The sequence below is a fragment of the Athene noctua genome, chromosome 5 (genome assembly GCF_965140245.1).
Source record: "Athene noctua chromosome 5, bAthNoc1.hap1.1, whole genome shotgun sequence".
In the NCBI taxonomy this organism is placed as follows: Eukaryota; Metazoa; Chordata; class Aves; order Strigiformes; family Strigidae; genus Athene; species Athene noctua.
In genome coordinates, this window is record NC_134041.1 from 12365618 (window position 1) to 12389059 (window position 23442).

Genomic DNA, 23442 nt, shown 5'->3' on the forward strand with positions numbered 1-23442 from the left:
CACAGACTGCTAAAAACGAAGAATAAGATTTTACATAGAGAGTAACTCCAAACTCTAACTACACGAGGACAAGTTCTACAATCAACATGAGAGATGTGGTGATCTATGGAAAGGCTGGAAAAGCTTATGAACTTTGTTGTGAACAAGTGAGCAGAAGGGCAGCTGGACCAGGAAATAAAACCAACGTGTTTAGAAAGCGGGAACTGTGTTGTTAGCCCAGGTGCTTGGAAAGTAGTAGTACCAGGACTCTGAAAAGAGATCATGTCCCAGTAAAAACCTCTGAGAGCTTCTGAAAGAAATTATCTCTAATCCAGGAGGTGGCTCTAAACCAAAGGGCAAAGGGGAGGAATGACAGAAAAGTAAGGATAGGAAAGACTGAAGGACTATCATTGGGAATCTGATTGTAAACATGCCAGTGGGTTTCAGAATCAACCTCTACAATAGGACTGAAGAATCAAAGGAGCTTCTTTTAACGGCATCAATTCCAAAACCACAGAACCCCAGAGACTGTTATTGCATCTTGGCACAGGCTTGGCCAACACAATCACACATTCCTGCTTTAAGAGTGAGGTATTAGTGAAACATTGTTATAACAAGTCAGTCCCTTCTTTCCTTCTCAGAGATTCTTGTGATCCTGTTGCTTTGTCAGAAAGCCTAAAAGAGAATGTGTTTATTGAAAACCTGCTACTTACTTATTTGAAAAAGAGTCAGGAGGGCATATTGTAACACCACATGAAACAAAAGACTAGGAAGTAGTCAAAAGGTAAATGGTTTTTTCTACTCATGTTTGACTTAACAGAGGTCTCCAGAGTTTACAGATTTACTGGAAAGAGGAATCGGTTTCCAGCATCTGATCTATATCCAAGCACAGCCAAATTTATTGGCAATAATTTCTGGCAAAAATATCTAGCAAAATTTATTTAGGACATGTGGAATATAATCACTGCTACTCTTTCTATTCTAAAAGGTCTCAGCTTACCTGTCAAGAGCTGGAGTTAGACGGTAATCTTTGGTTGCTGACAGGATGGCTTTGATCAGATTATCTGGGGAGAAAGGAAGATGACATTAGGAACAAGTTCCCACTTCTAATGGAAATGAAAAACAAAGTGATGTAAAGCATCTGAAGCAGTTACTTGGAGGAACTGAAATAAGGTTCACATTAGGAATAAACACTTTAAATTGTATATTCCTATCTTCTCTGGACAATGACCTCCACATACCGGCTGCAAAGACACGTTATGTACCAAATTCTGATGCAGTGTGCAAATGCCTTGCACAGAGAGCGTGACAGGGAACAAACACAGTACAGATTAAGGCAGTGGTTTTGTACCCACTTCCCTGAGATTGCAGTTTTACAAACACTTCAGACATTCAAAAGCCAGTATTGCTGTCAATGCTTGCTTTTAGACAAGCTTTTGTGCAGCTGAGCGGTTAACCGGCTGCAGGAACAGAGCCAGGTTAAAACTGATGCTCTTTATTTTCCTGGGTTACTTTTAGTTTGGGTTCAGTTCCTCAGTCTGGCTTTATTCATGGCAGAGTCCAATTAAACCATCGTAGTTGCTTAAAGAAATGCCCATGGAAGCACACCCTACATTGATACCTATACTAGCCAGTGAATGCTGCGGCAACCAGATGATACAAGTTATGCAAGCATAGACACACACACAAATTAAATGTATTAAATTGTAGAAGCACATTGATTACACATAAATAATTCTATCAACTATGGACATTTTTGAGTTTGCTTCCTTCTAGATTTTGTCCTTTGCCCCTAATTTTTCCATGTTTCTAACCCATAAACATCCAAACTCCTTTACCATGACCCGTCCAGGGCCAAGAAGCAGCAATGCTTTGGCTAGTCTGGATTTACAAATGCACCAGTAACTTCAGAATGGCAGTACTGGGTATGACAAAATGTCCATCTGTCTCCAAATCCCGACTCTTGACTGTGGCCTTAAGCAGATGCCTAATAGGAGCATAAGAAAAAAGCAAACAGACATAATATTTCCGTGAAATTTTCTTCTACCATTTAATTAGTTTCAAATCAGGAATTTCATGTGTCAGGTATGCTTCTATATATCTGGCAACCCTCGGTGATTTCTATTCCATGAGCTCAGAATCCTCCTGGATCCATATGGACTTTGAATCACTTCCCTTTCCTGATTTTGAATATGGCTTCTCTGACCTTCATATGTACTGGAAAAGAATGTGAACAATTAGTCCCCTTCCACTTTCCTTGGGAGAATGTAAATATCTATCATATCCTTTCTTAAATATATCAGTCAACTAGTTCAAACGTTCTTAGGAAACAACCAGTCAAAAGGAATAAATAAGTCTAATTTCCTTACAAAAGATTAAAAATGACACAGGAACATTAAGAAGACTGACATCAAGTGATTGTTTACAGTGAACTTAAATAGTTTCCCTGATAGACACTACTTAGTGCAATCAGCACAGTTAGGGGAGTCCCTTTCAAATAAAGAGCTCTGTTCTTATTTACTATATCCCTCTGCAGAAACTACAGGACGAGGGTGTGGGACGAACACCGAAGCCTGAGGCAGTCCATGTGCCAAACAGCTTTGAATCTGACAACAAGCTGGTGAGACACCCAAGGCAGACAAACAAAGGTGATAAACAGAAAACTCTGACAGTTATTTTTAGATTTGGGGAAGTTTTTGACATGGTATTACTGAGAGCCCCTGCCAACCATTACAAGCTGGGAACTGTGATTACTTTCAGATCATATTTTGGAGTGGAGTAAGGAAATAGGCAATTTGTAGGGTAAAAGCAACATACTTTGCTAAGAAAACAGTGGTTTTGTTTAATTTTTCTTCCTCTGAAGAATTTCTTTTGATGCACTGGCAGCAGGCTCCCTATCCAACAGGAATGCTATTTCCCTAAGTTTGCTGCAACAGCAATAGGTTGTTGTGACCTCTAATGGCACCATGCCACAGTCCTCTCCTTGGCCTGTCTCATATGCTGACTTTTACTGGACAGTATACGTTACTGTGGTTGTTTTCCCACACTCTTAGAAAAGAGATCAAAGGATTGCATGTCAAAGGCTGCAACCTCCCATCTACCAAGCTTTTCTTATGCCAGGTTTGTTCTACCACCCACAAGTTAACACACCACTTGGAAGCCATCCGTTATACTATATTAAAAAGCACATTAAAGGAATACAGTTGACTAACACACTCAACTAATTCTGTTTTTCGCATCTTGCCAGCTAATTAGTAATGCCTTTATAGTGAATGCTCAGGAATGAAATGCGACTACTTTAGGAGTGGATAGGGCAGCATTTGGGATGGGGATGGTCCCCATTCCCATCATCCATCCAGAGAGAAAACACAAACAAAACAAACAAGAATGTAGGACATTTAGTACAGATTATGAATGGCCAAATGGGAGCTATCTCTTCAGCAGTCCCACAGTCCAAAACCACATGGCATCACCAAGGCTTGGAAGTTGCACAAATCATAGTGTTATCATTCAAAACTGCTGAATGAAGATCAATAAAAACCAAAGCATTTCACCGCCAAATGTTGACTCACAGCAGGAATGAAGGTGTCAGAGATGCCCTCAGTGCCAGCTCATCTAGTCTAGCACCCTCATCAGAAGCCAGAAGCACGAGTCACAAGCAGTAACAGGAAAAGCTAATGGCTTGGGCAGGTGAGAGGCACTGGATCTTTTTGATTGAGCTGGAACTCTAATAGAAAATGGACACTATACGACTGCTGAGGTGGGCACTTACTTTTGGCACCTTGCTCACTGGCACCAGGATGGAAGGACAAGACCTCCTTCAGAAGGAGCTTCTGTATGTCCTTGGGGCAAGGTCTGAAGGATCAGCAGATGCTGCTGTGGCTGATCTGCAACATTCTACAAGACAATAAGGAACCACTGGCAGCATCTTTTACCACAGCTGGGTCAACATGGAGGGTTAGTTGAAATCACCAATCCAAAGACTACCATCACAGACAGTGACATGCAGAACACAAAGCAGTGTTCATCTCCAGAGTATGACTAAAGAAAATGAGGCACCAGGGAAGCAGGTGCATTATGTGAAGTTAACTGATGGAGCATGCTTTCTTCAGAGTGAGAAACTGAAAGGGTGATGAACAGTCTGCCATCTGCCTTACGTACCTATGTACTGAGTGGTAACAATGTGTGCAAGTACATTACAAATGATACAAATTAAAATTCCTTCCTGCTTCAAGTAACAGGATTTGTGCACAGCCACTGGCTGAATACTGATCTGTCAAGGACTGAAAGCAATTTTTGCAAGGATAAAAGAAAGGCCAAGTCTTCAAGACCCAAGTCACTGAGACTGCACCAGTGTTTGCACATGATTGGTATCCCCAAGATCTAGGCAGTAACTGACATGTTCTATCTTCATGCAGTAGCTTCTGGGCAGATTAAAAAAACCCAACTGTTCTACAGAACAGTGGCAAAGGCTACCAAACCAGTTTTGATGTTGTACACACTGATGCTAAGCTTCTAAACAACTTATACTAACCCATTACCTGATTTAGTAGCAAATCTGATCAGCAGCAGACCTGGGATACTGCACCTTGGCCACTGAACCCCTCCACTGGGGTGGGACAGCAGTGCAAACAGATGGCACCCAGGGCAGCGAGTTTCTCTGGGGTAGGCATATTCTTAAGGGAGAGGGATAGAGCTCGTGACTGGGACCTATTTGCATTGAACACAACAAAGAACAGCGCAACCCAAGATCAGTGTTTCAGCACATGAGCACATGTTGTTCCTGGTAACTGTCAGCTTTTCTCCATTCATCCATTGATTTTATTTTCTGTCTTTTAAAAGCTCCAGCCGTGTATGGCCCCTGCTTTAACGTGAACCCATGCCTAAAAGAAAGATTGTTTTATTAGGACAGCAGCTATGCAAACAATTTGTTTTGATTTTTTTTTTTAACCCCCAGATGGTTTACCCATGTTGTGAAGAAACCCTGGCATAGATGCAGACACAATGTCAGCCCAGGCACAACTTCTCTCTTCCTTGGCAAGCAAGAAGAACAGACATAATGGTGGGTGTGCTCTGCCTTGTATACCTGTGCACCAAGGAGGGGCCAGGAGGGGCCTGAGTATACATATTCTGAGTACTACAAAGGAAAAAATCCTTCCTGTTACAAGCAACAGGTATGCGTGCACTCACCTCTTGCTTCCAGGGCCCAGGCACACAGCCAGCTCAGGTGTAACAGAATTCATTAGCCTAGACACATCCTCATTCAAACAGGTCTCTCATTCTTTGAGGACCATTTCCAGTCTGCAAAAGTTTCTGCTACCTTTGTTCAATGCAGAACCCCAGCAAATCAGGCCAGCAGACATGTCAGCACCATACGCCCAGACATGTGAACCATGGAGAGCACAGTACAGAGACCTGCAGGGCTCCATGGAAGGTCAGCTCAGACCAAGCAGAACATATTTATTACCTGCCATTCATTGCTGGCACAGAGGTGGCTCCTGCAGATCCAGCAGCTCTACATCATGTTTATTCCAGACAAGGAGAGCTGGCAGCACTGTACCGTGGCTACCCTGCACTTTCCATGGAATCCTTCAGACATACCAAGCAGGCAGGAACAGAACAGCTCAGGCAAAATCATGCACTTCTTCCCTGTCACTCTCCTCCCCTAACCAGTACAAATTAAAAGGTGAATTCATCTTTGAAAAGCATTTAATCTTTGGCCTCTTCCCAGTTGCCAAACAGGCAGCCCAGCAGGTGCTAATTAGCTGCATGTTTTGTGAAATACAAACTTCCCACTGGAAACTGAATTCAAACACCAAACTCATCTCATGCTGATCATCCAACACTCATTTAGTGGTCACAGTTTTGCTAACTGCTTGAAGGCTGAGTAAATCCAACAACAGCATTGCTTCCTGTGTACTGTTCCTTATGTTAATCCTCATGAGATTCAAGGCAGACGTTATCAATGCTAAATCCTTCCTCCAGTCTGTAGTCAAACACTGATGTTTAAATGGCAATGGCAGTGCCATCATCCTTAGGGCTACAGATGTGACCCGTGTCCTCAGAGTGGCACACATCTCAGCAGCAGCTCACTAGCAGCCCATTTTTTTGTTAGCTCCAATAGTTCACATCAGAAAAAGCAAATTGTAATGCAGTGGTTCTGCTTATGGAAACCATCCGTGGGCATAAGAACATAGTGTACATACACAGGGAGGAACATTTGTGCTGTTTAATTCTATTTGAAGTATTAGGAAGTGAATTTATTCCAACAGTAAAAATATGTGGCTTTTATACAGCTCCTTCAAGTCAAAGGGTATAAGGTGATACATGCATATGTAAACATACATGCATATTCCTGAATTCACCCTCTCAGGTTCTCCACCTGTTCTCCTCATTTCTGAAAGCAGTAAATGTCTTTACACCCTGAGAGAATCAAACTTACTGAAGATCATAAGGCAAGTAAGTGACATAACTAGGAACAGAATAAGGCCTTTGACTCCCAGATAAGGAGCCTTCTGCAAAGGCTTTCATGGCTTACATGGTCTTCATCCTTTAATGATAAATTAATGGAAATGAACACCAGTATCCTACGTTTTCACCCTTTCTCCCATTATTAAATAATGAACACGTCACCAGGGCAAGCAATCTACTGCAGTTTTCTGCAGCCATAGTTTATTATATTTTTTTCTTGTCGTGGAGAATTTAGATTACTGGGGAGAGCAGGAGATTATTTAAATGATTCATCTATCAACCATTATGCACACACTATTACTATACAAACAAAGCAAGAAGTCTCTGCACCATTTCCTCTCATCTAGAGGAGGAGTTGACTACATTTATCTAAGAATCCTGAGTTATCATGACATATTTTATCAGCTTTGCCTTATAACATCAGAGGACTCAAAAGCAGCTCAGGATTGCATGATTTCTCTGAATGCAAGTATGTCTTGACTTCAAGCTGACCCTGAAGTTTTCAGATATTTGGAAAAACCGAAAGTAAATAGAAATTAGGCAGGCAGTGACCACACAGTGAGAACCAGCCTAAGTCTCAATTCTAGCCTATTTCTCTGTTATTTATGTGGAGAAGTGGAGACCTTCACTGTAAATGTCAACAACACTTAACTTCGTTGTTTCTAATGCATAAGCTTCTTGCTTGCATCATTAAAAAAAGATGGGAGACCTTTCCCCTCCACAGGGCTTACTACAGGCATCTCACAGGCAAATTGTGCTGTTCGTGCACTCTCAAATGGCCAAGAGAAGAGGCTGTAATTTTTCAAGTGGTCCATACCAGCCACCTTCCTCAAAAATCAGCAAGTCTACATGCCCTTCTTGCCAGCAGTGTTTGAATACCATGCATTAGGGTCTGGGAATAGTGTACTGGCTGCAGTTCTTCACGTTTGCCCTGTGAGCTGTGGTCAGTGCCCATCTCCACAGCCGGTCACCCAGCTACCACACCTCTAGCCAGCACTTCTACAGGGCACTGCGCATCAGCTTCAGCTTTTGGGAATACGCTGACCAGAGTGAGGTTGACAGACATCCCTGAAGCATGCCCGTCTCCTCTGCATATGAGTCCCCATCCCATGATAACAGAACGCCAGCTTTGTGTCAGCTTTGTGGGGAGAGTAAGCTAAACATTATCAATGTTAAGGGATCACAATATTTACAAACAAGCTGTGAGCACAAACTCGGTGCACACAATTTTTTTTCCTTCACACTACCTGAAATTTCAGCTCAGTATAAAGTTCCTTCTTCAGCACTTTTTTCCCTAAGATACCACCCCATACAGGAGCCAAGGAGTGACCTTTGGCAGAAGGATTTGCCACCTTGGTGCCCAGCACGAGGCCATGGATCCAAGTCCCACCACATTTTCTGTCCTCCAGCTCTCTCCCAGAAACAACATGTCCAGCTGTAGATACACAATATTATTTGTATCTTAGCAAAGGTGGGAACCCAGTGCGTACAACAGTTATGAAAATGAGTCTGAAATTTTCTGCACCACTTCTTTTTACTATTGACCAGCTAACTTCATGAGGTCTGAGCAGGAGAAAGCAGCTACAAAGACTTCCAGAACTTAGAAGCAAATTGAAAACACGTGAACTGGCTCTCAAAGACAGTTAACTACACACTGCAGAAATCTGTCCCCAAATCACATCTTGTGTGTAAATACAAGAGAATGGTTACTTGAGGTCATTAGCTGTACTAGATTTAGGTGGTTTAACTGAGATAAACCTTACCAACAACAGAACTTAAAATTGCCATTACTTTCAATATCCTAATATTTCCATTGATGATTTTTAATAGTATTATGAGGCATATAGTTTTCCACAGATACAAAAAACAAAATAAAAGAAAAAAGGAAAGACTGAAGATGCATGGTACCTCCCTAACAATTTTAGGAAAACAGCATGCGTTAAATGTAAGCTCCAGAAAGCCCTTAAGGCCTTTTTTTATAGCAAGATATAAATAAAATACATAACATTTGGACTCTTCATTTACATCGTAGTTTTGGATCCTTCACCGATTTTTTTTCAAGCTTTTCTTCACAACCAAGAGTTTGTTTTTTCAGAATACAAGCTGAGTTCCCGACATAATCCCAGGGCTTGGAAAGTTGGAACATTAATTTAAAAAACAATTATGCCAAAAAATGGGCAACATTTTGCAATAACTGTGCATTAACCATTTTGATCCAAACTCAAGTCTGATGCACAGAAAGTAATAAAGCCTATAGAAATAGGCTAATTCACGCCAAATGAAAATGGTCCTTGAAAGATTCACAATGTGCTCTCCAAAGACAAGTGGGAAAATAAATACATTTGTTATAGAGAGATGTTCCTGCTACATTTTTGATGCCACTTCCCAGGTGGCCAGGCAATGTCTTCAAGGCCAAAAATCTCTGTTAACTACTACCGTGTTTTCTAATCCTCCTGACCCTTACAGAAGCATTAAGATATGGCACTTCAAAACACAACACTAAGAGAAGATCTGCTCTTCCCTCTAGGAGGTAAAAGACAGGAATAATACCCATGTCTCAAATGCATTTCTACACTTCAGGGAAGAACTCCAATACGGAGTCATCCAATTAACTGCAAATTTGGGGTTTCAGATCTCCCCGGGGCATCCTACCCTTCTCAGTGAGTTGGGAGAAAGACTATTCCATAAGTACATTCAACAGCAAAGCACCAATTCGGATTGAAATAAGGGACTGAACTGGAGGGTTGTACTTTCATCAAGAGAGCTCAAGAGTGAGAGTTGATTTAACTTCAAAATTCACAACAGAACTTCCCTTTAGAGGCTTTATTCAGTAATGAAAAGCTGATCCTCTACCTCCTCTGAAACTTTTAATTTTTTTTCCCTTCAAACCTCTCATTTAATTTCTTGAGACTATAAAATCAGCTAGATTCCCTGGGGAAACAGCAACATTTTTATAGTTATATTCTCGTGTGATAATGGCAACTATTACCAATTTTGGTCAAATGTAAAATTCGAGTGGAAACTAGTTCAGAAATCTGCCTCAAACTCAAGAAGAAACAAAAATCTTGGGTTAATATCTATTCTGAACAGAACTAACAGCCATACATGCTTGTGCTTCTTATTTGTTAAAGGAAGAACGCAGGAAGAACAAAAAAATGCTCACAGTAGGAAAATCATCTGTATAAGAGTACAGCTAACAAAATAAGGCCAAGTTTGGAGAATTAAAGCAGAAAAGAGACACCTCATTATCAAGCAGACTCTGTCAAATGTAGGGAAGGTGCCTGCATGTGGTACTCCAGCCTCTATGAAGAACTGGAAGAGTAGGTTAGAAAAGACTTACTTTTCTGATACTTCTTCTTTGGGTTGGATGTAAATTTCAATTGTGTGTCCAAGTGAGTAAGTTTTCTCAGAGACAAAGTATTGTTCATGCCAAGAAAGCTGATGTGGAAGAAAAAGCTATGCAAGAAAAGAACACGCATGAAAAGTAAAGAGATTTTCTCCTGGTGACATTTTGATATGCCAACTTCCACATGCCTGAAAACTCGACATTTTCACTGAAGATGAATGACCTCTCTCCCATGAGACTAATGAAACCACTGCTAAGCAGCACTGAACCATGGTTCTTCCCAGAAGCACTAACACAAAAGAAAATCGAGCGCAAGAACAATTAACCATTGCATAATAAATACATCTATTAGCAGTAGTGCTCTGGGCAAAGACTTGATTTCTTTGTCACCAAATGTGTCACCAATTCCAGATGCCCCTCTTGTATCAGACAAAAATAAGTCGTCTCCTGGCCAGTAGTACATACTACATTTGACAAAACTGTAGCACTTCAGACAAGTTCTTAATATTCCTTTATCACAGTGGGGGAAAAATTGCTTCCTAGATTCCTGGTGGGAGGCAAATTCCAAGATGGTGACAAGACAGTCGCTCCCAAAGAAATAAATATCACCTTCAAAGACCAACTGATTCAGGGCCAACAAAGCAGCCTCTCTGCTTAAAACAATCTAGCAGAACAAAGGTAGAAGTGAAGACCTATAATTACTGCTAATCAATGACACAATTACTGATTAAATGCATGGAAGAGATATTACATGGATCATGTCTGGTTAGTTTTTTAGTGTATGCTGTGCCGTATGTTTTCACTTAATTAAAAATAAAAAACCCTGCAGCAACTCTCCCGTCCTCATTACACAGAGAGGATGCCAGATATTAGCTACTCTTTCTTATGAAAGCCTTTTATATTCTTTAAGCCACATGTACTGAGAAATTCTATTAATAGTCAGGTATTTCTCCAGTCTTGTTTGTTGCCTTTCTCCAAATAAGTCTTTCCTTTTGCTTTAGCTACAGAGGTAAATTTGGGGAGGAGGCCCTCTGGGATTAATAATCTCACTAACACTATAAACAGTTTTTCCATTGCTTTTTCATTGACAAATTTAACCCTGAAAGCAGTGCACACGATAGACGATCTCTGCAACAATATAGACAGCATGTGCATATTGATACCTCCACAAGTTACACTGATAAAGGCACTGCTAGAAAAGGGTACAAATACAAAAGAAGAAATTTCAATTTAAAAAAAAATCTCCATGTAACTCATTTAAGAGCCTGAGATTGCTGCAGTCTCTTTGCTCTTCACTGAAAAAGCTGCGAGAGGAGGCTTGGCGGGTGCTGGGAAAGAAGAATTCCTACAAGCAAATTAGACCCTCACAAATGATGAAACGTGGGAGGCACTCCAACATCCCAGTTAATGTGGAAACAATAGCCTGGCACACAGGAGGGTGCTCGGCAGCCTGAGCTGTCCCCCATGGGACATCTTGACATTTGTAGCTTTTAAGAGTTCCAACTTCTTGCTACAGTTTGATCTTCTCAGCAACACTTAAAGTTGACTAGTTTCATTGTGTTCCTGAATGAAATCCCTCTCTTTGACTACACACATAATTATAAACAAATCATCAGCAGGGTACAGGCCCACACTCTCCTGCACGAGTCCATACTATTGAAGTGTTAGCACAGGCCCCAGTGGTTTTCACCAGGGCCAACAAATATCTTCCTCTATAATTCTCATGCATTCATAGGGTCACAGGCTAATACAGGACAGTATTAGCTACCAAGAAAGGTCGGAAGCCTGGATAAAGACACCCTCTTTTGGGGGGGGGGCAGGGAGTTAACCTGTTTGAACCAAGAGCTCAGCTACCTTCAGGACCAGAGGACAGCCATTTTACTTATTAATAGAGATGGAGTCATCATTTCTAAGGGCTCAGAGTCGCACATGCTGTTTCTAGATTCTGTCAAGTCATACAGTGGGAGACAAGCTCAACCTGGCAATAACAGTCTCACTTTTTAAAAGCGCAGTCAAATACAACACCGGCCTGTTGACAACATGGTCATTCTTCATCATTTAGAAAAATCTTGATTCAGATTCTGAAAGATAACCTCATACATTCATGGCCAGCTGCAGAAAGTCACTGGTTGAAACCAAGAGCCACTGTTACACAGAAGGCCAAACCAAATACTTGTAGTCACCCTTTGTGGTGTCAAAACCTAATACACTCATGGCTCTTCAGAAATTTATCTATTACTTTCCCTATTCTCTACAGACAGAGAAAGCAAGAATTCTCACAAAGGGCTACAGACATCTGTAATGAATGCAGTGACACCGTCAATCTGCTGCATCAGTTCCAACACTCCTGACAGTTCTCAGCTCTGCTTTTGTCTCAAGTCACTGGAGACCAAGTAATCACAAGCAAGCCTTGGTAGAGATCTTTGGTGAACAGAGGCAGAGTCAACAAGCAAACCATACTAAAACGCTCTGCCTATTTAAGACAGTTTAAGAAAAAGCTACCACTGCTCCTCATAAAATCCTCTTCACCTGTTTCTAATACCTTGTAGAGGACACTCAGAGACAGCTGTTCAAAAAGAGTTTGCACATGACTTCCTACTGTGTGCCTCACCTCAGAAAGTCCTGTTCATAAAGCAGTAGGATCACCACCTGCTTATTCCTGTGCTTCTTTCAATTAGGAGATAAGTCAGGACAAAGGTGATTGACTAACAATAACAGCAGTTTCCAATCTGACAAGAGATGTTCATTATTCCTTTTTCAACAGTCCATTTCAGAACCAGCATAATTTTGGGGTAAGTCTAAAAACTTTCACGTTCAGAACAACATTCACTTTGAGGGCTTTTACACACAAATGCTCTTGGAGAGGAGTCATAAAACTCCCTTGCATGGGCTAATGGCCAAATCAGAAAAATGAGCAATCAAGAAAAGAAGAAAGTACTCTTCCATGAAGAAATACTGTTAAGCTTTCTATGTTATACTGAGTACTATTTAGCACCTGGAGATCGAAGAACTGTCTTTACAACCAGACTCTCTGAGGAAAATTAAGATCCCTGATGAACTCTTGTCAAAATGATCAGCGTACTGCCTTCTCCTTGATATGACTGCCTTTAAAAGCGGTAGTCCTGCCCTGAAAATTTCTGAGCCATTTCTGCTCTTTTACATGTAATTTATACAGACATGTTACTTCATATTAATGCAGTTTAGTAGACAATTCTCCTCAAAAGCTGCCTTCCCCTGAAGATTGCAAGACTCGCTCTTGCAATCTTGGAATTCTTCTTTCTTGGACCAGTATACACCAAGTGATGGATGAAAATGGACTTCTTTTAGTTTTTTTCAGAGACAAAGCATAGAAAAACTTAAGCTAAAAGTCTGTAGTGAGAAACTTTAACAAGAGAAGGCAGAAATGGTAGATTAGCCTCCAAGCTTCTAAGAATCTCTTGATTTCATAACTTTAGTACTTTCAAGCTACAACAGATTAGTTTCTAGAAGTTTCTTGGAACATGCAGCATTACTGAAAATGAGCTCATCCTGTAGCTGTATTTCACACCAAAAATTAGCCATTTTGCACTTGGACTAGATCACACTGACTTGCAAAAACTGGGTGATGTTCACCAAAGTTCTCAGCAATATCTTCCCATTACCAATCCAGCTCCAGTCAGTGCCTGTAAACACTGACTGCCTTTCCCAGCATGATGCACGTCAGAAATCCCAGCTGATGGTGTCACAGGGCTTCCTAACGCACAGAGGAAAACTCCTGCCCATCTGTTTCAACACAGGCACATCTCTACACTTTCTCAGTCACCCCAACTACTCTTTTTCCCATGCACATCCCAGCTCTGATAGTCTTCATCTCACACCAGCACGTGACTGAGCTCCACGCTGCCTGCCTGGGTCAGTTGTTTGGATATCATTAGATTGCCCTGAGTGAAAGCCCTAATGAGGTGCTGATCCCATCATCCAATCACTCAGCTGAGCTAGAATGCATCTCGTGGGACAGCAGAAAAGACTGATGCAAGAATTCCAAGTGATGTGTAACATGAAAGGGCGCCATTCGCATCGCTAGGACTCACAGCCTGTCAGCACAGCCATTAGAAATCCTGGGCTACAGAGATTTATAATTCAACCCTCCCACACACAGAACTTGCTCCAGACTAAAACTTGGCACAAAATTCAGTCCCAGGAGGGCATTAAAAAAATAACCCATTCAACGGTTTCCGTCCCATGGCTTCAGCTCAGTCATTTAAATAATGGCAATTTCTCATTTCTCTTTTTAACTGAGGAAATCCAATATAAAACACCAGATTTACATAACATTGCAGTGGTGATACAAGCTGGCAACAAACCCAGGGAGAAGGCTGCCAGAGCCATTCCGTCATCCCCTTTTGGTGAATTTCTCCATTTGGATTCAGTTTAATGGAATGATTTTTATTAGGTCTAGCTGACATCATGTGTAATCTGCAAATCCCACCTCCATGTTGGTCAGGCAGCTTGCCCTAGTTTTGTACACCTTGTGTGCCTGTTAGAAGGGGACAAGCCCTTCTGTGGTCAGCGCAGCCTCCACTTGTGCTGCCACTGTTATTTCTTTGTGGCAAACTCTGCTGGCTGATTTAGAGGACAGTAATTAGTTGCCTATTGAGTTGCAAAAGACTGATTGGACAAGGAATGGACATGTACAAAACAAAGAAGGGAACTGATGCAAACCCGAAGAAATTTGTCACTAGAGCCTTTGATTTAATCAGGGATTGTTCTGACAACTACCACCTGCTTCCAGGGAGAGAGACAGACTCAAGCATATTGTGGCTGCAGTCCTTTCTCCACCAGGTATTTCAATTACTGTTGGGGCCATCTGCAATCTTGAGTTTGTCAATGGAAAAAAAAAATAATCTTGGTAGTTGATGCAATGCCACAAACACTTCTTAATAAACACATCAGATTTCAGGAAGTCTGCAAGTAAGTAAATCACTGCGGTGAGCATGAGCCTTCTGCTTCACCACCACTCACCCAGAGATGCCTTTGGTAGCACATGTCGGAGAGCTACAAGTTGTGTCACCCACAAAATATATTATCTGCTGGGTGGGCTACTGGCTCCCATCTCATCACCACCAGCACCACTCCTGCTCTCTCCCACAGCGTACCTGAGACACAGTCCCTGCTGCCATGCTCCAGCTAGAGGACAAGGCATATTGCAAACCAGCACCAAAGCATCTGAATAGGTTTTTCCTATTTGTTTTACAAGTTGACATGTAGAATAACTATAAAATAATTATATGACCAAATGTTATGAGAAGAAAATCAAGATTTGTATCACTGGTTAACTGCAAGGCTCCAAAACTCAGAAAGAGGAATCTTTCCTGTTCGCTAGAGAATTTCTGACTTAATGGTACTTTAAATCAGTTTGGACTCTCTGCTGCTGTCAGCGAAGATGCGACAAGATGCCACAGCAGTCAGTGTTAAAATGTATCTTCCAGAATGTGGTGGTAGGTCTAAATTGCCATTGTTGCACTAACTTTCCCCATGTACTAAACCATCCTCCCTAAGATCAGCCTCTGAGGTCCATGATCCAGCTGTGAAAACCCTTCTCGCTTTCTGAGAGCTACATGTACAATATTTCTCTTGAACAGAGGAAAAAAGCTAAGCCCAAAGAACCATCTGAGCTTCCAAAATGGAAAAACAATATGGGGCAAGCATCTGCAGAACCACCTTCTTTTGCAACAGTTGCACAGTTTTCTCATACCTTGTCCTTTAATTCCAAAGGGGGGTACAAAGTCCCTGATACGTGCCCATTTCCTGAAGGAATTATCCAAGAACATTGGTGCCGGCTTCGAGAACCTGAGAAAACCAAAATGAGAGAGAAATTAACTCCTGAACAAGGAAGGATAAATTTTTGTAGGGAGGTTGAGAGGATCCATCTGTAAGTGCTGATTCTACATTCTCACAGGCAATACAGTAACATGGAAGATTTTATTTTTACCCAAAGGCACCTGCAATGGAGCAATTCTGTCAGAATTTGTGCCATGAGGACACCCAAATGAATCAAGTCATGAGCCTGGCAATCACTTCCTCTCAAAAATTGAGAACTTCCCCACTATTGTTTTAGTACAGATTTAGCTAGAGTAAGTTGTAAATTGCAACCAGAGTTTAGGCAGTTTTACTTCCAGCTTTGTAAACAGCAGCCAATTTATGTGCTGTCTACGTGAGTGTGTGAGGAAGGGGTGCAGAGTTGCCTTTATCTTGTTCATTACATATATTGTGCTGCTCCGTGCAGGTGTGAATGCACTGGGCAAATGTGTGTGCAGAGCAAAGCTGGGGTTATCTGCTCTCATGGCTGCTTCTGTCTCACTTCTGTGCCCATACACAGCAGCTATCGTGACGCAGGCAAGAAAGAAAACAGTTCGGAAGATCATGAAGTAGAACTTAGTTTACAGAGAATGGAAATTCAGTACAGATGTAGGTGTTTTCTTCTGCATTCATTAACATATAAATGATTCAAGAGAGGTCCTTGCCAAACCAAACAGTTGTGATCTATCCAAAATCACTTACAAAAGAAAGAACTAGTCCTTCTTAACTGTGTCATTATGGGAACACATTATCCTAATTACACCCTCAACAGACAAACACAGCAGCTACTAAAAAATTGTCTCTTCTAGAAACAATTACTACAGTGGCCAGATAGAAGGAAACAATTAGCAAAAGAAACTACAGAAATATTAACTTTCATATGTGACCATTTCTGAGTATATCAAGATCACTGCTAGAAAATATGCTAATACTATTAGAAATCCGTTCATTCAATCATATCAAAACAGTAGCAGAGATATTCTGGATCAAAATCAATCACACCATGCTACAGAAATGAAGAAAGGAACATACCACACATTCAGAGTCAGAGAGTACATCTCCACGACAGCCATACTGCAAGTGCAATGTACACGTCTCTGAAACAGATACAGCCTGGCTAACCTAGGTACTGGTAGCGGGGATAGATGTAGCACACCAGCTCAACCCTCCCTTCAAGCTGTTTTTGTGTTCAGCATGCAACTCCATGCTACTGCAATCAGATAAATTTTGGACTGGAACTACCTGATTTAAGATAAACTCATCTACAGGGCACCACAGCCAGGTACTGGGCAACAATGATAGCACCAGAGTGAGGAAAGGATGGAATGAATTCTGAATTATAAACTGCTCAAAGTACAGTCCTATCACAGATGTCTAGTAAATTGGAGGTTGCAGAAATACCTGGGAAGGGGGGAGACCAAGAATATTTAAGAAAACAAGAAGATTCAAACTCACCCATGCACACTGCTTCACATCCACCCACGCAATCTTTAATAAGATCATCTATAACCATAAAAGCAGGGTGCATAGGATACACATCTGATCTAGAAGGAAAGGAATGTTTTTCCAAAGCTGAGGCTATGAAAGGATCTATATAACTTTTCTGGAAAAAGGTGGGGAAGATGTGTTAGATATATTAGAGTTTCTGAAGTTCTTAAGTAAAAAACAAAAAACCACAGACCTATTAAAAAAAGAGAACAGGATACAATAATACTCTAAAAATATCCTAAAATATGTGGCAAATTAGTTCAATGTTTTTTCAAGCACCTTGGTGCACTGAAATGTAAGTATTATGTTACTCTGGTGTATCTCCAAGGAGTTATCTCCACCTTCTTCCAACATCAACAGGAGGACAGGATTCTCATACAATGCAAGAGCTTCTATAACTTGACTAGCTATCGGCACAGATGTTCGCATCTCCTCTACAGCTATCACTTGAACTAACAGCAGAAGTCAGATCCCACAGAACGGTTCCCATTCTCCCCAAGCAGCAGCCCAAGTGGAGAACCGCATTGACTGCATTGCCTAAGGGTGACCAGCACCTTTGGGCTGGTTTGTTTGGTCACTGAGCAACTCTGGTTGCTGCTGTGATGTGCGATCTTCAGAAAAAAAACTTGGAAAAGATATATATGAGGAAGTTTTATTCCCCTTTCAAGAATCAATAGGATTCCCTATAACAATGCTACAAAGTAGTGCAGTGTAAATAAAACACTTAGGCAGTTTAGTTCACCTATTTAAGAGCACTGCATGAGAAAGAAGGTACAGGCTGTAAGGTCAGCCTAACTCAGAAGTTGGTATTATTTATAGGATGCAATTAACTGGCCTATTTGCCAGTCATACACCAGGAAAAGACAGCTTACAGCAGTCTTAACAGGAAGTATGGAGTGTCTCTCCCTAATGCAGATTCTCCCTTACAAGGTGCCTGGTAAAACCAAAAGGAAGCTCAGATCCTCCTGGGACTACCAGGGCCCCGAGGGGAGTGCCCAGAATCAGCTGAAGCACTAGCAGGACTGATGTGATGCTCTGTGGTGTCCCTTCTGCATGTGACGGACGACCAGGGAACCAAAGTGATGCCCAAAGAGAAGGGTGAAGTGACCACTGGCCTTTTATTTTATTTGCTACAAATAAACTTAGGGATTTTTCTAGAAAAGAACACAACAGCCTTAGACCACCTACTATTATTTGGTAATATTCAACACTACTGTACACAGAGCTAGGGAAACCAACTTTTAATTCATACTTTTGCTTCATTTAAGAGGGGAGGAACTTTTGCTTCATTTAAGAATTTGGAGGGAAATATTGTATCCATATGGGGGACAAAGGAGCAAATTAACGGATATTTAGCTCCCATAAATCTTGAAGGTAATTCCATTTTGGAAATATTAAGAAATCATGAATGCTGTAAACTCATGATCTATGAAAAGCACTTTGCCACCTCAATAAATCAGAGCAGGCCAGAACTGATGTCCAGCAGTGACAAGGAAATGCTGTCTGCCAGACCTCTCCGGGAGCATGGCTGTTCTGTCTCGGCTCTGAAGCGTGTCTGGCGTATTCTGGGACCCTTCAGGAAATATCAGGATATGCCTCAAACGGGCCATGGGAATGCTCTCTGCAGAGCACCTAAAATACATTCCAAGGAATGTGTGGGAGTTTGACAAACAGAAGAAGTAAATGTTTCTGAATTATGTTAAATCTTGTATCTACTGAGCAGCTTATATATGGGATGCTACATTTTACTCGAGTCATCTGTCACAGCTACCTAAAGGCAGGTTAGCTTCAACAACACAGCTCCAGAACTGAAACAGGCCTGTGCTCTATGGGCAAACATAAAGTTTGTAATACGTACAAGTACATAAAGGGAGTGTTTTGACTTTTCAGATTTAAATTTTAAGCAGTTCCTCTCTACCTCAAATTCCAGAACAGACATAATGCAACCTCATAGTACATGACAGCCATGAAGAGATGAGAAATTTGGGTGTTTGTGGCACACACTTATGACCTTCTTGATCTGGGAGAGAAATGCCAAGCATCTAAAATCTCTAGTTTGAATGGCATACCCTGATAAAACAGCAAATGACATCTAAATAGACTAAATGCTGGATATGGTTACAAGGTACAGTCCAAATCTCTCCCAGCTCTCAAGTTTGCTTTCCTCATGCAAAGACATTAGTAAAATCTCTAACACAATTTGTCACCGCACACAGCGAAAGGAAGTGTACTGCCAGAAAACTATTCTTAAACGGGAATATATATATACAAGAAAGTGTGATATATATTTGTGCCTAGGGGATTCTGGCTTACGCAACAAAAAATTACATTTCCAGTTATTTTCTCCCTGACAAGTAAGAAGAGTTGTGATCCCAAAACATTTCTACCTGGAAGGCTGAACTAGCCTGCCAGAAGCTTCCCAGCCATGTTTTCCAAGCATTTCCATTCTGTCCTTGATGCACAGATCCATTCACAGCTACTCCTTTTTGATGTGTGCTGAGGTATTCAACATCAGCAGCACTAACTTCCCAAAGTATGTTGCAAATCTTAGACTAGCACCACTGCTATTAATGGTAGCTATTGAACAATTTCAGACATTTAATTGTGACTAAAATCTGCTCCCTACACCTACCTGCTGTTTTCAAGGCCATTAATACATAAATATGTAGAAGAAAATAAGTTAGACCAGAGAGAAAGTAAAATAAACAAACCAGTTTATAGTCTTTGGCTTTAACAAGGATGGAGGAAGTGAAGTGAAGGCCAAGTCCTTGAAAGAGTAGAGGAAAAGATGGCACCATGTTTCTAGAAACCATGACACTAAGAAAAGGCACACTGGCAGCCCCTAAGCTCCACTGTGGGTTTATTTCTCAGATATTTCCTTCCTTTTTTTTTTCCCATCCTCCTTTAAGCCACTCTGCTCTTCTGTTAGCTCTGATGGAAGCATTTATAAAAGTATGGAGAGAAAAATCTAAACTAACCTTTTCCTTTTTCCCTAGTGAGACCTAGATGTATGTGGTCTCCCTCGCCTCCCTTCTCTGGGAAGCAGCATGGTGTGATAGCACAGGGAATGAGGAGGTTTGTGACATCCTGATTTCACATTTCTTATTGACATTAATCCTCTGTCAAAAATCCAAGCAGCTCAAGTATTCCTGAAGCAGCTGAAAAATTTAAGAAACCGTACTAATAAGGATTAACCCCATCCTACAACCAACATACTTTTTTTCCTAAATCAGCAAACAAATGAGCCAAAAAATAGACAGCTGCAAGAAGAAAATCTTTAACAGTAGAGATTACGACAGAAAATTAGGTTGGTCTTAGCAAACTGCAGAAATGATCTAAAATAAAATCAGACAATATGGTAAACACAGCTTAGCACTGAAGAATGGTTGGTCAGTGCACCCCATCACTGCCATTTGACACTCCTAGTTCTTTTGGAAGAGACAGTGAGCCACTGATCCCTATCCATCTTCTCCCATTCTATTCCTACCTACAGTTGTCCCTTTCAGGCTGAAAAGTCCTCAACTACTTGGCCATTCTCTATGCATATGCCACCAAATTATGCAGAGGTACGATACTACTTTGCTTTGTTCTCTGCCCTTTCCTAATAAGTCTATCATTTGAGTTTTGTCCATTACTGAGCTGGTGGAACCACTTGTTCCTTCACAGCTCTGCAATAGGGTCAGGAAGGGGCAGTAAATGTCACAACCACTCCAAAGAAATGTCTTTGAGCAGGCTTTATTGCATAAGCAAAGAAAAGGAATGGGCAGGTAAAGTCCACTGAACAAAAAACCCTCTACCCGCTCACAGGCCATGTAGCACTTATTCCAATTATCCCAGACTCCTTCCCTGGGAATGATTGCTCTGTACCTTTGAGGCACTCTGGAGCATCAACAGTCTTCTTGCCTTATTTGCACTCCATCACCTAGTAGGTTGTTTAAATTCATCAGTGCAGGGCATTTTTCCATTGCCTTCTCACTGCTCTAGAGCTGGACCAGCTGCTCTAACATATCTTAAAGAGCCTCCATACTCTGCACTGTGGTTCATACACAGAACGTTGTCATACTATTGCAGAAAAGATAAACACCCTATCATGACTGAAAAATGTAACTATCACAGCTGTAAAACCCGTTAAGTACTCAACTTTATTTAGGATCAGAAAGCATCAGCTCAAGGACCATGCCCAGTTCTGGGCCTCAAGGAAAAAACCATGAACAAACTGGAAAAAGGCCGTAGGAGAGCTGTGAAAAAGAGGTCTAGAGAAAACATGACCTCTGAGGAAAGCTAGAAAGAAATTAATTTGCTTAGTCTAGAGAACAGAAAATTGAAAGGGAACGTAAGCCATTAAATATTACAAGGCTGCTGCAAAAGAGAAAGGTATTATCTCCATATTCCTGGTAAACAGAAGTAGTAGCCCTGGGCCTAAAATGCAGCAAAAGGAAACATTATTAAAAGGTTTCTTATGCTTGGGATTATTACACATTGAAATCTATTGCCTGGACACGGGTTACAGAACTTGCACCAACTACACTGGTTTCTGATTTTATTGTATTATTTTTAAGAACAAGCTTACATCTATTAAGCATGGGTCAGCCACAGCTGTGCTTACTTTTAAGAGGGAAAATTAAATAGATGATCTTCTGAAGCTTGGCACAGATCTATCTCTTTTAAAACAATTTTAAAACATTGCTGGGAGGTGACCAAGTACCCAAGCTACAGTCTGCTGTAGTTGGGAATCAAGAAGGTACCTTTCAGACTCCTTGTGCTTCTTAAGTATTTACCTTCATATAGGGTAATCAAATTTCAGTACAAACACAACTGTAGATAAGCAGCACATGGATTTTGCAAGCCTGTTGCCTGCCAAGATTGCTTTCTGTTTGTACCCTGTACCTTTGTGATAAACAGGAAGATACGTAAAGTTTAACCTTTCTGCAGACATTAATATCTTGGGCTTACGCACCACCAAGGGACAAAATCAAAGACTGATTTAATATCAGTTCAGTCCCTCCTGTTAATTGACTACATTCTGACATGCATGAAGTCCAACAATGTCCTGAACCCTATACCTATATAATACAAATAATCATTACAGGGACTGGAAAGTTTTGAGATAAACTTTAAATATTAAAGACAAAAATAATTCCATTTGCCTCCTCTAACAAAATCCTCAGACTTTCCTACTGATTCTCCAAACACTTCAGACAAAAAGCATACTTGCACACACAAAAATAACAAGAAGCTTGGTTTAAAAGTTGGCTTCCTTTTGGGGTTAAAAAAAAAAAGCTATTAAGTTCAGACAAGGCAGAAACTTTGTCCTGACCTGCCTCATGATGCAGCATATAAGAAGACTACATGCAAAATTTGTCATTGTTCACCGAACCCTCTAATACCAAAGCACAATTATGCAAAGGTGAAAAGCTGACTTCTAGACAGCATGGAATGATGTTAGTTTAAAAACCAGTCTCCTAACATCATCGTTTGTTTTTCATGTATGATTGTCAAAGACACAAGATTGAATTACAGCTAGTTTCCCCTACCAAAAGGTAGGTGGGGTGTTCAAGGCCTCTGAGGGAGCACTGAGCCAAACAGATGAGATTATATGGTATTTGGAAACATGATGAAGGTGAGCAAAACCAGACTGTAATTACTGCCTGAGTTTTCAATGCCTTCTGTGCAAATAAAAAATGAGATGAGGAGAGAAGGAGGAAGGGTCCAATCCTTCTTCCTAGCAGAAAGAGTTAGCTCACATGGAAGATGCCAGCCAGCAACTCTGCCAGTGGGCCAAAGTTTAGCACAATATTCCTGCTCACATTCTGCTGGGACAGGAAGGAGATGGCTGTGTCTAATGAAAAAGAACAGGAGAGCAGTCATCTAGGCTAATCACTGCTGTGCAACACTGCACTCCCAAAAGGCAGGGTATCTGGCTTTTCCGGTGAAGATCTAACATACATTCCAGAAGACTGCAGATGATGGTCACAGTTGCCATCACTGACCCATCGCCTTTTGTCACAGATACTAATTAACCAGTCTGTTAAAATGCAGTGACTGCACTTTGCTTTTATAAAGCCATCTTACTGCTCTCTTTATTCTACTTGCAGAGAAAAGTTAATTCACAGCCATGCTATTGCCAGCAATCCTCCCCACCCACTGCTCATTCCTGCCACCACTGGCATGTTGGACTGTCTTCATCTGCTGGCCATCTTATGGTAGAGCACATCAAATTGCACTTCACTGTTTCAAAAGCTTCTGATCTGGTCTCCTTCTACCACATTATTTAATGTGTATATCTATCTTGAGGTTATCCCTACTGTATCAGACCAATT

The 23442-nt window shown here is 41.1% G+C and overlaps 1 protein-coding gene across 7 annotated transcripts in view; it reads right to left on the bottom strand.

Moving 5' to 3' along the window:
- The window catches only part of ST3GAL3 (ST3 beta-galactoside alpha-2,3-sialyltransferase 3), a 189228-nt gene that overhangs the window by 61078 nt on the left and 104708 nt on the right, over nucleotides 1-23442 (bottom strand). For all 7 annotated transcript variants that reach the window (XM_074906359.1, XM_074906356.1, XM_074906358.1 and 4 more), the window contains 2 exons: nucleotides 15531-15625; nucleotides 980-1043 (listed from right to left, as the gene is read on the bottom strand). In XM_074906359.1, coding sequence (XP_074762460.1) covers nucleotides 980-1043; nucleotides 15531-15625 — 159 coding nt within the window. The remainder of the gene's footprint in view (nucleotides 1-979; nucleotides 1044-15530; nucleotides 15626-23442) is intronic.